We start from the raw sequence: 16,883 nt of genomic DNA, 5'->3' as shown, positions 1-16,883 counted from the left end.
AGACTTTGTTAAACAATCCCTTATCATGCCTAGGTGTTTGAAGTCAGAGATCCCTTAATTACCGGTATACACATTTTGATTGCAATGTATTTTCATAACGAGTGAGATAGGGATCAAAGCCTTGTTTGCTCATCCGAGAATCCCTTTTATATAATAACCTGGCTCATGAGTAAGTGTGTTGTATTGATTTATATTAAAATCAAAATGAAATAAAATAAATCAAAATCAATGTACAAAGATTTCATGATTTCTGCAAATTGTATATAATAAAATAGTATGAGTGAGAGAGTCATGTGATCGAAAGGATGTTGCAAATTATCATAGCTTACCAAAGTATCTATTCTGAAGGTAACAGTTTGTGTCTCATTTAGGCTTGCAACTGACAGAAATATGAAGAGACTGATGGGTTAGCTGGAATCTTTAGAACAGATGCTCTACAGATGTTCTGTAGCTATCAGACAGCATTTTAAGATTGTAGAATCTATACACTATCTTACCTAATAATTCCTGGCTTACTAAATACTTTGAAAAGGAGACAAATGTATTCTCGCTTTTCGAACTAGTAAAAAAACTAAAGTACTTATGAAGCTGGTTCAAGTATGTTTTTGTATATGTTGTGTCTGTGGCACACTCTCAGGCTCATGTCAGGGTTTTCAGAGTGGATGAAAGCTGTGACCGTGTGGACCCAGTAGCCATCTTCCTCTTCAGCTTCATCTGCTCAAACAGCTCCTTCACCTTCTTCCTGAAGTTCTTCCCCACGATGACGTAGAGGATGGGGTTCAGCACGCTGTTGAAGAAGGCCAGGTATGTGAAGATCTGGTTACAGATTTCCAGGATGGAGCTGAGCTCGCAGCCCTCCAGCACGTGATTCCGGACGAGCAGGTCCAGGGCTGTGACCACGTGGAAGGGCACCCAGCAGAACAGGAAGGCCAGCAGCACCGTCAGAACCAGCAGAGTCGCCTTCATCTCAGTGTTCTCGGCATGGAACCTCTGCATGGCCTGGCTCTTCAAAGCCTGGATGATCTGAATCGTGCAGTAGGAGATGATTGACACGGGGACTATGAACCCAAAGCCTACAAGCAGCAATTCAAACGCTAGCTCTGTATGCTTGGGGTACTCAAGGTAACATGCATTCACCCCCCACTCTGGGAAGTACTTGACAGCCCTGAAGATGAATGTTGGGGACGCCAGAAACAGGCCCAAACCCCAGACCAAAAAACAGCCCAGCTTAGCATAAAAGGGCCGACGCATTCTGCCATGGGACATAGTGTGGACCAGTGCCACGTAGCGGTCAGCGCTAACCAAAACCAGGAAGTAGATACTGCAGTAGGTGTTGATCTTGATGCCCAGGTTGACCAGGCGACACAGCAGTTTTCCAAAGGGCCAGTTGAAGTCGTTCGCCACATTGACGGCCCAGAAGGGCAGACAGGAGACCAGCAGGAGGTCAGCGGCTGCAAGATTGCTCAGGTAGATCTCAGCCACCGTGCAGGCCTTCTTGTGTAGGCAGAACACAAGCAAGACAAATACATTTCCCAGGATTCCCAGCACACTGATTGACAGAATGTAAGCGGGCTGCATGGTCCGGATCCATTCCCAACCTTCAGTGTAGGGGCAGTCACTAGTGTTGGTGTGGTTGACAGGAGTAAAGTCTGTAGTGTTGATGTCCATTGGCAGGCTGTAGGAATACACATTTTGGGACTGTTACTATGCTGGCTTGGAATAAGATAATTTGATAAGAAATATTTGTGTTGGCTCATGGAGTTCTCATGGAGTGGCTCATAGATTAAAAGGATCTATTTTAGTGTAAACATTTTGCATACTTCTTAAATTGCACCATCCCTTTTTTTATTTTCTCTTGCATGCACTCTACAACTGTAGACAACTGTTAACCCTCTCATCAATGGTTATCACATCAGATAGTACTATTAGAAAAATGTTGAACTAGGGCAGTAGTCTTCAATCCTGGTCCTCAGGGCCCACTTTCCTGTATGTGTTAGATGTTTCCCTGCTTCACACCTGATTCAAATGAATGGCTCGGGCTTCAGAGCTTGATAACAATCCATTCATCGTTCTACAGGACAGTGGGACCTGAGGTCCAGGGTTGAAGACCACTGAACTAGGGTAATACAAAATTATTTTTTCCATGATGAAAACATTAAAAATTGCTGTTGCATCTGCACCTGGAATGTTTTTAATATATTCGAAATATATAATACCTAATTTTATGCATCGTAATACACAACAAAACGCAATCAGAAGGACATTGCAGAAAGTGATTTGATTGTGTGTCTGTTTAGCCTAACCCTAACCCTTACGTGCTGTCAAGCATGTGCTAATAGTTATAAGTCCATGTCTGTTGGTAGAGTATCCTATCTGTCAGCTTTCCTGACTCACCCTCAGAAAGCTTGGTAAAAACCATCAAGTTGTAATTTACCTTATAAATGTTTGACATAATCTCAACAAGATAAAAATAAACAATACAAAAAAATGGGTAACCTCCAATTTGACAATTTTGTCAACAACAAAAAAACGACCACCTATTGTTACCGATGTACTGACTTTTGTGAAAAAATAAAATCGCAGCTACAAACCTTGAGGTTCTGAACAGTTTCACTGTTGAGTAGAAATCCAGATGTGCAAACAGCCTAATCCAGAGACTTCCTTTGCTGCTGTGTTTTCCACTCTGAGCCCGGCACAGACTCGCTCTCTTAAAGGAGGAGGAACCTGAGATCGACGTGATGTCACTCTCACAGTCCCGCACCTTCTTTATTTATTTCATCTTCTCTTCCAACTTGTGTAATCTCCTAAACTCCATTTGAACATTTCAGAATGAAAAATGAAAAAGTCTGAGATATGTATTTTTGTCTCAAAATATTTGATTACAAAAATCGAGTTATCATGCATCTGACTTTTCTATTCGGTCAGTCTCCATCACTTTCCATCCTGCATTTGATGCCAATGAAGACAGATTGCTGTTGAAGACAGTGCCTGTACAGAATTAGACGTCGCAGTCTCAGGCAATGTAACCCTGACTCTTTCACTCATCACCTGTTTTGCAAATGATTTGATCTCCTGGACAGGATGCTGAGTGAAAGTGACCCTTCCTGTGTGGCTTCCATCCTGCCCTGTGGATTTCAGACTTGAGTTTATTAAAGTAAATTGTCTTTAAACACATACAGGGGAATTACCGGTTTAACTAAAATTTCGGTAAATCTTCACAAAAATACTCTAACATGGTTTTAAAGGGTGGAGTTCATGTAAATGGAAGAGTTGTTCATTTATTTGTATTCAACATATCAAAGCCAATACTTAATCTTCCCTTATTTTATGAACTGATTACATATTGAGGTAGTCTACATCTTGTGTTTAACCCTCACCACTGTATCTGTGTTGTTTAATATATGATTCTAATAAGTGTCAGGGGAGGTCCCTGAGGTCTCTGTTACACACACAGAATGTGTGTTTACTGTCAGGCCTTTGGGGGTCCAACACAGCTAAAGTGCCGCCAGAGAAAGACAGAGGGATCATAAACTGGTTATAGCAGAAAAAAACGTAAGTTTGCATCAATTTGAAACAGTAATTGGTAACAGCATGGCCTTAATTTGGTTAAAATCACTCAAAGGGTTGGTATAAACCTTTAACATCACTGTCATAATCTTAAGTATTGGTCAGCAATAAGTGCTTTTTGATGTGGATGCTGTTTTATGTTGCGTTATTGCTGTGCTTCATATAAGATGACCATGAGTTAGTTTAAGATTGGAGTTACTGGAAGAGCATTAGTTTTTTTTGGTCAATAATCCTACTGCACTTAGTGCAAATGCACCCAGCAATTAGCCAGTACTGCTGGTACTGTTCCTAAATGCAAAGGAAGATCAGCCACATAGGAAAAGTGGTTGTTGACCTCTTGTTGATACTTAAAGGAGAGCGCCATTTAGCTGCTGAATGGTGCTAACAGCATTGACTCCTAAAGCACTATGGATCGTGGCGCCACCTTGTTCTTTTTTTGCCATCTTGTGACAGGACACACACTGCACAACCATATGCCTAACATGGAAGCCGGCCTCTCACCTTATGATCTAATAACAAATCTATGTCACTCCAGACTCCCTGGTCTGGAAATGGCAACAATCAATTTAACCATTCTTCTTCCTCTGAAAATGAGTTTATTGCAACAAATGGGGACACTGCATGCTCAGATGTCCCCTGAGATAGATGGTTCAGCAGGTGGTGTGGCAGGGTGTGAAGGTAGAAGTGATGGCCCAGTTACCCTCCAACGATGGTCCCATCTGGTGTCCAGAGCTGACCTTTCGTCTCTCATTTGAGCCACATCAAACCATCAGGAGTCAGAATGATCAACAACATAATCTCTCAGAAAAGAATCCCACATAATGTACCCCAACGGGACAGGTAGCTCTTTGTAAATGTTTACATTTGCAACTCAGTTAACATTATGCAATTCCTAAAGGGTTACGGGGTTACTCCATAGGCAAGATGAAAACTATTATCGCTTTGCCCAGCACTACACATGCTAAGCAGTCGAGTTCCTTTGGACAATGGCAAGTTCTTTTGTGAACAGAAGCTACTGAACTGAGAAATAAGCTTGAATAATACAACATTTCCAACAAGTCTGCTAAATATTAATATTTGGGAAATCACATCAGTCTTATGAATAAGGTTGTATCAAAAAACAGGGCAATTGCATCAATGGTTATCATCAGTATTTTTCTTTTGTTATTCTTTCTACCAAGGACTCATAGCTTTGCCTCTTGGTAGCTGTAATGAAATGCAAATATTTCTGTGAAATCATATGTTTATGATCTCTGAGTGACAGAGATAAGCCAGAAGCAGTCTCCAATAGGGTTTTTGTTCCATCCTTAATGTCCACAGGGAAACCCAATTCTCACACATTTTGTGATAGTGAGTTGTGACTAGTGTTGGGTTTGGCAAAGAATAAAGGAGAGGGTTACAATTAAGAGACGTTAAGAATTGTTTTGATTGCAATTTTTTACAACTAAATAGAATTGCAATTGTCAGATGTGGGGGGAATAAACTAATCAAGACTATGCTGCCCTACAGGTCTTGCAATTCATGAATGATAACAGTGAATTTATCCATAGACTTTACACACAAGACTGAGTGTCTGACACATTTGATCACATGGGAGGAGAATCAGTTCGATCGGTGATTACCTAATGCCTCACAACAATGCTCAACTAATTAATCATATTATAACCAACCCATGCACACATGTCTAGGATATCAAATAGACCCGGTCTTCCTACCTGCCAAGACAAACAAGATATCCATTACTTCTCTGTTTTCTTGAGACAGTCTTTTCAGAAGCTGGAGATTGCACTGGTTCTGTGTGTGAGAACCTCAGGCAACTTTGCGTCAGTCAATTCTTCACAGACTTGATTATTTTGTGGCAGGAAAAATAGCTCTCCAAAAGCCGCAGGGTATTGGAAAAGGGGGAATAGATATTAGTAATTATGTTTTCTTTTCCTGTTGATGACCATCTGTTTATGAGAACAATAGAGGAATCTAATGGTACATTTAACTTCCTAAGCAGGGATCTGTGTGTGTCTATGTATGGTATCTGTCTGTGATCATCTCGAGAACCTGGCATTGTATGAAGTTGAAATTCACTAAGACCATAGGACATAGGACAAGATGTTTGGATGAGGGGTTCCGGAGATATAAATATATATTTATTAAAGGGTTCGCCACCATGACGAACTGCTGATATGATGATAGAGCCATGGAAGTAATACATATACACACATTCATCACCAACGGGCACTACTTCTCGCATTCCCTGCCAACGGACACAGCCAATGGACATTGCACTAGAGTGCGCCACAAACAGGCATTGAAGTAAATGGCAAAGACAGGGGATCTATTTGAAGCTCTTTTAAGACATTGACAAACGTTTCTCTTTCAGTCAGGATTCCCACAGCCTTTGAAAGAAACTTATGTAGATTTCTTGCTCTCACAACTCAATTAATCTAGTCAACTCCCTTAGCTTACTCATAACAATGCTAGTAAATGCCCTTGAGCTTTGGAGAAGATAAAGCTTGCAGTTGTTTATGCTGTGTTGTAGTGTTCATAATAAATGCAAGAGTGTGTTGTGGTCAGCATTTACAGTAATTAAAACCATGAGGTCTCATAAACATAAATAAACCTTTACAAATTAACTTGAGTAAACAAGACCCAAAGACCTATCAAATAAGTAGTATTACACTAGTATGCCATGACCTAAACCAACAGTAAGGTCCTGAACCTCTCAAAGAAGAACATAAGTATCAGAGAAGTATCTGGGACTTTCATTCAGAGACTCTTCTGTCAGACTGTGGTTCAGAGTTCAGGGTGTGGTCGTGGAACACAACATTCCGCCTGGGCGCCGTGGTGACATCCTTGAGCCCATTCTTCCAACATGCTGATTCCAGCCTTTTCCTGTCTCCCACATATGTTCCACTCTGTTTTACATAACCTCCATGGTTCCCCCTTCCAGGCCCATCATCTGAAACTAAGGGGAACTATTGGGCCTCCCATCTGAGAGACTGTGGCCACTAATAGATCTGGACCAGAACCCACACCAACACCATAACTAGACTACTATCCTCTGTTAAAGATGTTTATCTGGGCTTCCATCCCTGGCTCACAGCTGCCGACCACCACTACAAATACAAACATCAAGGGAGAGGGTGAAAAGAATAAAATAAAGAGAGAAGGCAAAGCAAGACAGGGATAAAATGATGAGGGCTGGGGGAATAACATGAGCAGATTGAGTCTGTTTGAGGAGTCATAACAAACTTGATTTCTTTTGAAAATGTTCACTGACTCACCATGAGATGATGAAAACACTTAGCAGTCCTCTTTCTTATCACACACAAAGCAACACAATCATGAACTGATTTGAAAAGAAACCACTCCAGCCCCCAAATTCATGGTGTCATCTAATTGGAACGAGATAGTCATACCTGCTTGAGTCCAGTTAAATGTAGCTGTAAAATGAGTATTTCCTCAAATATTCACCCAGAGCAGCTTTGAGATCTTTCACTGGGGTGTAAAACTGTGTGTTTATGTTTATGGCCCTATCTTGTGCTCTGTTTTTTTTGTGTGGGAGTGTTTACAAGAGCTGTGCCTTTGGGTGCAAGGTAAACTGTGAAGGCGACTGTTATCCCTGGTGCACCACTTAGTCACCTTGGCAAAACATGAACGTACTGTGGCAAATCATCATCAAACGTGTTATTTACACTTCACTTGCATCCTGTCAGGCCTACTTGAATTCTGGGAATCAATTAACATACGGAGAATGTAAACTGCAATCGAAAGATGTTTCCAAGTGTTTTCCCCACTGAAACCTTTAACCACATCAGTAAACAGAGATGCTTGTTGCAGGGTTATCTAACCCAAATGTCCATATGGAATTGGTTTGGGGAACAGGCCTCTGGATTTCTGATAAAGACTGAACATTTGTGTTGTCACACAAATCTGTGTGACAACATACTATCACATATAGTATTGAAAACCAAAATAATCATTAGTGGCACTGCTGTTCACAGTACTGCTTGGCTTCCTTGATTTTTTCATTTTTGTTAATAATTACAGTGCCCTCTCCTGGACAAAATAGAGGTGTCATAAATAAAAGCAAGCATGTGCCTGTCATTCTGTGTTCTCTCTCTCTTTTCCCCTCTCTCTTGCACAAAAACACACCTTATCAGGTTAACTGTCAGTGCAGATTCGATTTAGTCTGGGTTCACTAATGTATGGTTTGTTTTGAGTATGAGGTATCTAAGATGTAATTTGAACTAAATGCTAAGGTGAGCCAACAGTGTGCAGCACGGCCTAATGGTGCCTTCTAAAATGGGATTACACGTACAGCACCTGGCTTGGCCTTTTACAGTATCGCAAAAAGATGAACTTACCTAGTCATAAATCAAAAGTGCAAGATTGGAACAGAAAATGCCTGAAACACAAAAACACAGGCTTGTTTGGCAAACTTCATAATGTTTCACGGTGGGGCTAAAATGGTCAATATTTTACACTATCAATCTTCACTGCTTCTCCCTGTGAGTGCATCAGCTTCAGATATTAATCAACAAAGGCAGAAGACAGCAGCATACCTTCTAGTATTTAATCCTCGCCTCCCTCCGTTTCTGTCTCTCTTTCCATTCTCATGTATAAAATATACCGTGGCTTCCACCTCCCTTGACCAGCAGCTTAGTAAGAGGTCCACTATGGAGCTTGACAGTGAACGCTGGGCTGCCGAGATTGATGGATGTCAGTCTACATTGTGACAGGGCCACAGCCCTCTCATGCAAATCCAACTGCCGTCAGGGAGTGGCAGCCTCTCGTCAGTGGTCTGAGCCCTTATCTATTCTGAAGACATTGAATCTTGACAAAGATTGCAAGACTGCAGAGCCCCTACAGGCCCCTGGGTACCTCGGCCAGGCTCCACTGGGCTCATGTGCAGGGGTCACAACCTTTTCTGTTGGATGACAAGCTGTGTGGTTAAATCAGCTCTCTTTCATGAAGTCCCATCACGACTGAATCACTACTGGGACTGCCAGACAGACACAGCGACAGAGCCAGCGTCAGAGCCAGCGACAGAGACAGCGACAGACACAGAGACAGCCACAGCGACAGAGACAGCGACAAACACAGCGACAGAGACAGCGACAGAGACAGACACAGCGACAGAGACAGCGACAAACACAGCGACAGAGACAGCGACAGAGACAGACACAGCGACAGAGACAGCGACAAACACAGCGACAGAGACAGCGACAGAGACAGACACAGCGACAGAGACAGCGACAAACACAGCGACAGAGACAGCGACAGAGACAGCGACAGAGACAGAGACAGCGACAAACACAGTGACAGAGACAGCGACAGAGACAGCAACAAACACAGCGACAGAGACAACGACAAACACAGCGACAGAGACAGCGACAGACACAGAGACAGCTCCCCCTGCTTACTTACTGTTACAGACAGACAGCACTTTAGTAGTGTGCTGTACCAGCTTCCAGGATCTGTAGTGGAAGAGTACAGGCATGCTGTTCCAGTGACAGGCAATGCTTGAGTTCTTATTAATGACTGATTGTAATGGTGCCTTGCCAACGAGTGCCTTACATCAGGGATGGGAACAGCAGTGCCCTTGGGCAACATGAAAATCTCTCTTTTTTTATACAATCTTCCTTTCTCTTTTCCTTTAGTTTGCAAGCACTGGCACACTATCATATTGTGAGTTTGGGGGAACAAAGGAGAGCTTAATGTAGAAATTTATTAGATCTGACTTCCTTGACATTTGCATTTTTCCTCCCCCCTCTTGTGTGTTTTGCTTATGACAGGACAATATTTTTCCCTGGACAATCTGCATCATGAGGCAATCTCTCAATTACTAATCATCCCACTCAGAGGATGAATTACCAAATCTCATTGGAATCTCATTGAAAACACGCATCATCAGTGGATTAGATTGTCCAACTTTGAAAGGATTCTTATATGAAGCATATTTTATGAATAACTGTGTTGATTACTATATTAGTGTGAATATGACTTTGACAAGTATTGGTAATGGGAATGATTTAAGGTGTTGTCAGTCTTTATAGCCTATATTATCTGCACGTTTTGTCATAGCTAATGATCCATTTCAATTTACAACTCAGCCTCCTCAGAAAATCCCTCCACCAACCATCATTGAATTTGTATACGATAAAATCCGATTTAGACCTTAATTTGGGTTTGAACTACCAAATCTATTATTTGAATCCCTTAATTTCATAAATTAATCAATTCATTGAATTAAACAAAGTGGGTTGTTCAAAATGTTCAGTTTTGGGTATTATTAAAATATTTTGGGGTTTTAATCCATTTCATTTCAGAGTGTACTCAGCCCAGTCCATAAGAGTCCAAACTCTTATGTAAGGACCCAAGCACTAAATGGCACTCATTGCTGCATGCAATGAATACTGCATATTATATTTGTATTAATTAATTAGCAAACAAGGGTAGCAGAGATTGTTGCTGTAGGTGAGATTAACCTTCTTTGATGGAACATTCTAGTGAAGGAAGCCACACAGGCCAAAGGTGCTGGTCCCAATCATAGTCCACTGTTTTCATGGAATCAAAACTGAAAATTATTTCTCCTTCCTCCCTTAATCAAGAGCAGCTCCATCCTTCTCCACACTCCCCTCTCTCCCTTCCTCTCTGTTCCTCCCCTCACTCCCCTCCCCTGACATCTCCTATCCTCTAGTCTCTGACAGTTGTCAGTCAATCACAAAGGCAGCCACCCGGACAGTAAGCCTTTATTACAATTGCGTCGAAGCAGTTAGCTTCAATAACATTCATCATACAGACGTCAGCGGGGATTACAGATGATATACTGTAGACGTTGCACGGATCTCCCGCCTGCTGACACACAGCGACAACATTGTCCTAACTTTCCAGCCCCTCGTTCGTCCCCCGTGTGAGGTGAGCCACTGCCGCCTCGGTCGTCAAAGGCGTCGTCATGGTGCTGACAGAGGCTGATAGGTGAATAGGCTGTCCGGATGCTGACAGCTCCACAGGGAAAGCCTTTGATTGGAGATTGGCAATGAGATTTAGATGTGCGGGGGGGGGGGGGGGGGGGGGGGGGCGTGCACGAGAGAGGGTCTCAGCGCGAGTCATTAATCTACTCCTGCTTCCTCCACCTCTACTGTACACTGCTCGCTTTGTCTCTTTCATACGCAGTCTCAGGTGAGTCAAGAGAAAGTGGTCTGAAGTTATCTGCTGCCCTTTTTCGGTCACCTGAGACCGAGGCCGGTCAATGCTGCTCCCTCTGATTGGACGCCCTGCTACGTTTAATGAGTCTGGAGATCCCTCATGTCTCTCAGTAATGACTTGTTGGATGTCTGACAGCCCAGACCAGGGCTTGGCCCACAAATGAGCTGAAGATCCAGTAAGAGGTATGCATCAAGTCCCGTGTTAGAGAGCTCACAACCGGATCCACTCTCCAAGAAATGTGCAACCTACATAAAAACTTTAAAGTGCTGACTACAGTACCTGGTGCTTCAGTCGAAAAGATTTGCAGAGAGATTGATTTGGTATGCCTGCCTGAGTTTGGGTCTTTCTGCTATCAGAGTGGGTAAGAATGGCATCCCAAGACAACAAGAGTTAGTAAAGGGCTTTTAATAATTGTGGCTATTAGTTTAGATAGCCTGTCACCCTGCCCCCTCACTCCTACAGTCTTCACTGTCCCAGCCCACTCTGCCTCCAACACACACACACCTAAACACACACACGCACACATGTATTATCATGGAATAACTCTGTTCTGCTGTTGGGGATGTGAAAATAAATAAATGTATGTATTCTCTCACCCTATATGTGTGTTGAAAAAGAATATATTATTTTGTTGGGCGTTTCTGTAATGTGAATCTAATATTGGCATGTTTATGTAATGTATTGTATAAATGTGTTCTATACACATGCTAATGGGGAGTTTGTGTCACTCAGCTCCTCCAATGAGGTGGTGGGTTGAGGGAATGCCCCTGAGTGAATCTGCAGTGTCTCTGAACCGACAGCTTGACAAGACATGTCCATGGTGCTTGGCACACATTAGCATATTCAGCACCTCTCTACCGAGATGTTAGCCTTGATTGGACAGGAGAGAGCTGGAGTGTTGCATCCTGGGGGACTCCGGGGTTGGGTATGGTGGGGGGGGGGGGGTAGGTGGGTGGAGTGGGTTGCAGCAGGCCTTCTCTAGAAACCTGACTAATGCATCTGACCCCGGGCTCAAATTAACCCTGATGATCTATTATTTACCAGGCTGCCTCATCTGGAACAAACCCTGGAATCAGAACCCACTAGCTCGAATGGTCCCTCATACACCTGCACCTGCTACCACATTTATTAGCATCTATCAACATGAATTAGCGTGTGTTGGGTCAACGGTTACCTGCTTCCAACATACAGGATCAGGAGAGAGGAGACTGTTCAGGAGCTGTTTCTCTCTAAGATGGCGGTGAGCCGTTCAGAGTTTTCACATCCAAAGTCAGCTAGGAAGGAGAGGCGAGCAGGGGCTTATCATCAAGGTTGAGTAAAGATCATCTCTTGTTGCCTCCTGATGTGGTGTTACAAGCCTGTGGCGATGTGGAGGCACCCGATAGAAAGTAGGTTACTAAACGAGAGAGAGGGGGGGGGGGGGGAGAAGATAGAGAGAGGAGGAATGAGAGAAAGCAGAGAAGAGAGCAGGGGAGGAGAGAGGACAGGAGAGAAGAAAGGCGAGAATGTGACCTAATCAATGTGGTTGGGAGATGAAGCCTATCGGGACAAATCACAGCAAGGCCTCTTTTCCCTGTATCAGTGAGAGAGTGACAGCGAACCACAGCCAGGCAGGCGTGTAGGTGTCAGAATGACTTATGATGCCATTTCTCCCTCGCATCAATCTTACCTGGAGGCTCAGCATTCACAAGTGATGTCTGCCAATGTGACACACCAGCCAGAAACTTGTCTTTGAAAAACGCATGAAACTGTCAAAGTGCTGTTTCGCAGTGACTTGAAGCTGCTGGCATTGAGACGGTCTCAACTTGCCTCTAGGGGTGCTCCTGAGCCTTAGAGGCATAGATGTCCATAGATCTTACATTGTTTCCCTCTACACGCACCTTTCCCAACACAATTACAATTCTAAGAAACTTCTTTACAGTACAATACAGTCACCCTGAAACTTTATTAGTAATACATGTTCTTACAAAAACGAGTATTGTGTCGGTGAATTACAACATTTCTGAACACTTACACGGCAAATTCTTAATAAAAATAAAACTACAGTCTTAAAAAAAGACTTTCTGTCAACAATATTACCTCCTAATTTAGGGATCTAAATAACAAAATGTTCTTTCAGTTCTTTCATAGCTAGGGAATGTAAAGTCGGTGAATGAAATGTATCCTTACACTGCATCAACAACAGTTATGGACAGTGTTTACACCAAGACATGGGAAACCCTCTACAACATTCCTAGAAATAACTACAAAGTCTTCTTTTTCCATATCACATAAGAAACATTACTGAATAAAAACAAACTATTCCAAGTCTTTCTTTTTATGCGGTAGATATTGTTGATATTAACACCTCATCTCTTGGAGGGAAATATTATACATATGCTAGACTGATAAAGTCATTAACGGAGTTGTATATTTTGCAAGTGGATCGTGAAATGTTTCCTAAATCTAATATCTAATAACATTATAATTAATTCAGACTCGTAAAGACATGGCTTGAGACTGCTCTATTAATGCAGTTTTAAGTGTGTGTTGTCTGATTTTCTAAACAGGAAGCAGATGGAAATCGATGATTAGGATCAGAATATGATGTCACTTTGCTAGCTTTTAAAGGTTACCTTCTTCCTGGGCTTGTCTGTATGTGTTTATTTATTCAACTGGGAGGTCATTTAACTTTCATGAACACCCACGTGACAGGCTCTCGCGTGTGTCTGGAGGAGAACAAAGTTAACATTGTCAATTAGGTGGAGGATTAATCTCCATGGAAACGTCTGCCTCTGGACTCCCTGGCAGCACAAAGCTAATTCCGTCCCAGAATCTCTATTTTAAATTGCAGATTGATAGACACACAACTTCTCGGTCAGAAATGTTCCTCCTTCCATGTAAGTGAAGGGGTGAATAGTTATCTGGGATCCGAATATGTGAGCAGTACAGAGCAGTTTTCCTTTTACATGATCTAGGCCTACAGTGTGCTTTGGTTCTTTCTGTCTCACCCTTTCACGCCACATCAGTAATACATCAACAGTAGATATAACAGTAGGCTCTTGTAAACGTCTTGAATTTGGTCTGCCGGAAAAGTGAAGACATTTTCGTTCTGAACAAATCAGGTGTCACAATTGTAACTGATGTGAATTGGTTATACTCACTCCTCAAGTATAAATACAGTCCACCTGCGGCAGCTTGTAATTAGTTGCGCATGCGAGTCAGCGAGTTCGAGTGTCAGTGTGGGGAACGATCGGGAGGACGGTCGCGCAGCGCGACTACGAGCTGTCACACAAGCATGTGGCAGCAGTGAATATTTAACATCAATCAGCATTACCAATGATCTGCCAAAAGAAGGGCCCTCACCAAACCTTGATGGTCCAGAATACAACAATACTCCAGACGAAACTGTGTTTACCCAGTTTGCTGCTGGAGTAATCCCCTCTTTGATACCACTTTCTGATGTTGACAATGATTCACCACCTCTGTTCAGCCGAATGATCAAGCAGCGCTCTCCTAAATTGCCTGGTGTAGGGGGGATTTAAGATGGTCCAGTTCGTCCTTCATCTCAATCCCCTTCTAATCTCTCTCTTCTCGCCGCTCTGCATTTCAATGAAACAACACTGATAGACTGGGTTGGATTGTATAAACCTGTTGTGAACACAGCCTATTCTTACCCTCCCTAATATGCAGACGTTGGTATGATTAGTACTGCCAACTGCCAACTGACTGCTTAATCCATAATCCCATAATTATTGTTTGCATTACGGGACTTGCTTTAGGGAGTCACAGGGAGAATCCATCTGTTCTTGTCCTCTTATCACAGTCCCAACAGGAAGTTTCGAGTTGTTGGGGTGAGTTTGGAAGCCCTGGGGGGATATCGAGGGGATCAGAAGGTGAAGGCGTACACCACTCCCACGACCACAATGTTGCCGATGGTGGCCACAATGGCGATCCAGAGCCACACAGCATCGCTGGACATGGCCTGCTGCTCTTCCTGTTGGGCTTGGGCCGAGGCCGTGGAATTGGCGGCGTGGACGCTGGCCGAGGAGTTGAAGAGCGAGTGTTCTCCACTATAGTCATCGTTGGGCGAGGAGTCCATGAAGGCCCCCGTCATGACGGGGATCTGAAAGAGAAGGGGGGGGGGGGGGGGGCGGGGTGAGCAGGGAGAGAAGGATTGGGAGAAGAGAAAGAATATATGAACTGCAAACCATAGAGAGCACTTCAGTATGCCTACAGTACCTTCCCCCAGAGATGTTTCTACTGATAGCAAATTCATACTTAGTGTGTGAAAGGAAATAAGGGCCCTGTGCTGTAGTGTATTCTTATGATCTCCTGCCCTCCCTGGTTTCTGATCTCCTGTCTTCTTCTGAAATGTCCTCTCTTCTCTACCATTCATCGCTTCTCCCATCTCCTCTCATTCTCGTCTTTTTTCCCCTCCCTTCTCTTTCCTCCTCTCGTCGACTGTATCCTTTCCTTTGCTCACCTCTCCTCCCCGGGCCCAACTGTGGCAACTAGGGCTTCATTATCGGGGAGATGAATATTTCAACGGAGTCGGAAAATTAGAGCCCTGCTAACGCTGGTCATCAGAGCAGAAGACGCGCATCATCATCCTTCCTGTTTCCTTTTTGCCTCCCCCCCCCTCTCTCCACGTAGGTTCAGATCTCCTGTAATGTAGCCTTGTGTGTTTGTGCATCTGTGATGTGGAGGAGTGCCTGAGAAGAAACCTCGCCACGCTCAGATTAGGAAAACAGACTCTGTTCTCCTGCCGAGGATGTCAGAAAACAATGCTAAAAATACCTCGGAGGGATGTCGAGCTCTCACACATGCACACGAACTTTGGATCTGTTGTTTACTCCCACTCAGAGCCCCCTCTCTCTATCTCCCTCTCTCCCTGCTTCTGTCACACACACACACACACACACACACACACACACACACACACACACACACAAACCGACACACTCAATCAAGGTCTTGCCCTCACACAGGAGAAGCCTTGCAGTGCCCTGCAGCCTTTGACCCCCGGTTGTGGATAATGACATGACACATCCGGCAGTGTTGCCACGATAGTGATTGGCGAGGACACGCATGTACCCTGGCACTAGACTGGGTGTCCGTTCACCTCACTGTGTCAGCAGCATATTGGCTGAGTCCTCTTTAACAGCCAGGCTTTGCTACGTGAGGATTCTCACCCAATCGAACGGTCCTTTTCATGCCATAATAGAAACATAAATACTGATGAATGCTAGGAATAAAGTGTTCTACGCGCTGACACCCAGCTCGAACGGATCGATTCCTATAAGAGCCGCTGCTATCGTCAGAGAGAATTGTCCATGTCTGCGTCTGGGAGGAACCCGGGAATGGCCGCTCCTTGTCCATTCACCCAAACTCAGCTCGCTGAGATGCATGAGGTCGACGCCCAGACGGGCTAAGCATTAATGGAGCTCGATAGAGGAACCCTGACACGGGAGGATCCCCAGGCGGCCGGGCACTTAACCAGGCAATGACAGGGCCATCTCCAGTGCATTAGCGTCATCAGGGAAGCGACGCCTGGAGACGCGCAGTGCATCCACGGGTGAGTGGCCTGGGTAATCGAGCTTCTTCTGGCCGTACCACCAGGAAGAGCACGCACTGAAGACGGAAGCATGAACTTCCCTGACCTCTCTCCGGGGCTCTTAATACCGGCTCGATGGCGGCAGCCGCAGGGAAGATGGCCGGGCGGATGTCGATACGGCGGTGGTGATGACACCAGCCAGTCGGTTCAGACTGCCTCAGACAGATAGAGACATGCAGAGCCGTGTCTGTCGGGCGGTGAACAGCAGTGAGGCATAGCTTTGAGCCTTGCTCCAAAAAAATCTACCTACTGTATCTAGATCAACTCATCTGAATTTAATAGGGACAAAGTAGAGTTTCTAACATATGAGAATTACATGAATGATCCAGCAGCACACGTTCGGTGGATAGGCAGCTATATAGAAACAGAACACAAGGGGACCGACGTCACTCTACATCACACCTGCCTTCAGACATCTTGATTAATGCATACAGCTGTAGTTGGCATCCTGCCCGACAGGCTGATTACAGTAACTGCTGGGTAAAAACAGACTGTAATGACCTCTCCTGTGGCT

At 44.0% G+C, this 16,883-nt stretch overlaps 2 protein-coding genes across 2 annotated transcripts; both read right to left on the bottom strand.

Annotated features, from left to right (window-relative positions):
- Window positions 1–633: 633 nt before the first annotated feature.
- Window positions 634–2,672, bottom strand: bdkrb2 (bradykinin receptor B2). Its single transcript, XM_067243794.1, has 2 exons — window positions 2,592–2,672; window positions 634–1,675 (listed from the first exon to the last, which is right to left on the bottom strand). Exon 2 carries the CDS (start codon window positions 1,666–1,668, stop codon window positions 640–642), a length of 1,029 nt encoding a protein of 342 aa, XP_067099895.1. The 5' UTR covers window positions 1,669–1,675; window positions 2,592–2,672; the 3' UTR covers window positions 634–639.
- An 11,969-nt stretch (window positions 2,673–14,641) lies between these two features.
- On the bottom strand, window positions 14,642–14,869 carry LOC136949526 (uncharacterized protein C14orf132). Its single transcript, XM_067243839.1, has one exon. The coding sequence runs from the start codon at window positions 14,867–14,869 to the stop codon at window positions 14,642–14,644; it is 228 nt and encodes a 75-aa protein (XP_067099940.1).
- Between the last annotated feature and the right edge of the window lie 2,014 nt (window positions 14,870–16,883).

The sequence above is a fragment of the Osmerus mordax genome, chromosome 9, assembly GCF_038355195.1.
Source record: "Osmerus mordax isolate fOsmMor3 chromosome 9, fOsmMor3.pri, whole genome shotgun sequence".
Classification (NCBI taxonomy): Eukaryota; Metazoa; Chordata; class Actinopteri; order Osmeriformes; family Osmeridae; genus Osmerus; species Osmerus mordax.
This window is presented reverse-complemented; position numbering and strand designations above follow the sequence as displayed.

What these genes read in the sequence shown, in the direction of transcription:
- LOC136949526 (XM_067243839.1), bottom strand. Translation starts at nt 14,869, where the DNA reads ATGACGGGGGCCTTCATGGACTCCTCGCCCAACGATGACTATAGTGGA.
- bdkrb2 (XM_067243794.1), bottom strand. Translation starts at nt 1,668, where the DNA reads ATGGACATCAACACTACAGACTTTACTCCTGTCAACCACACCAACACT.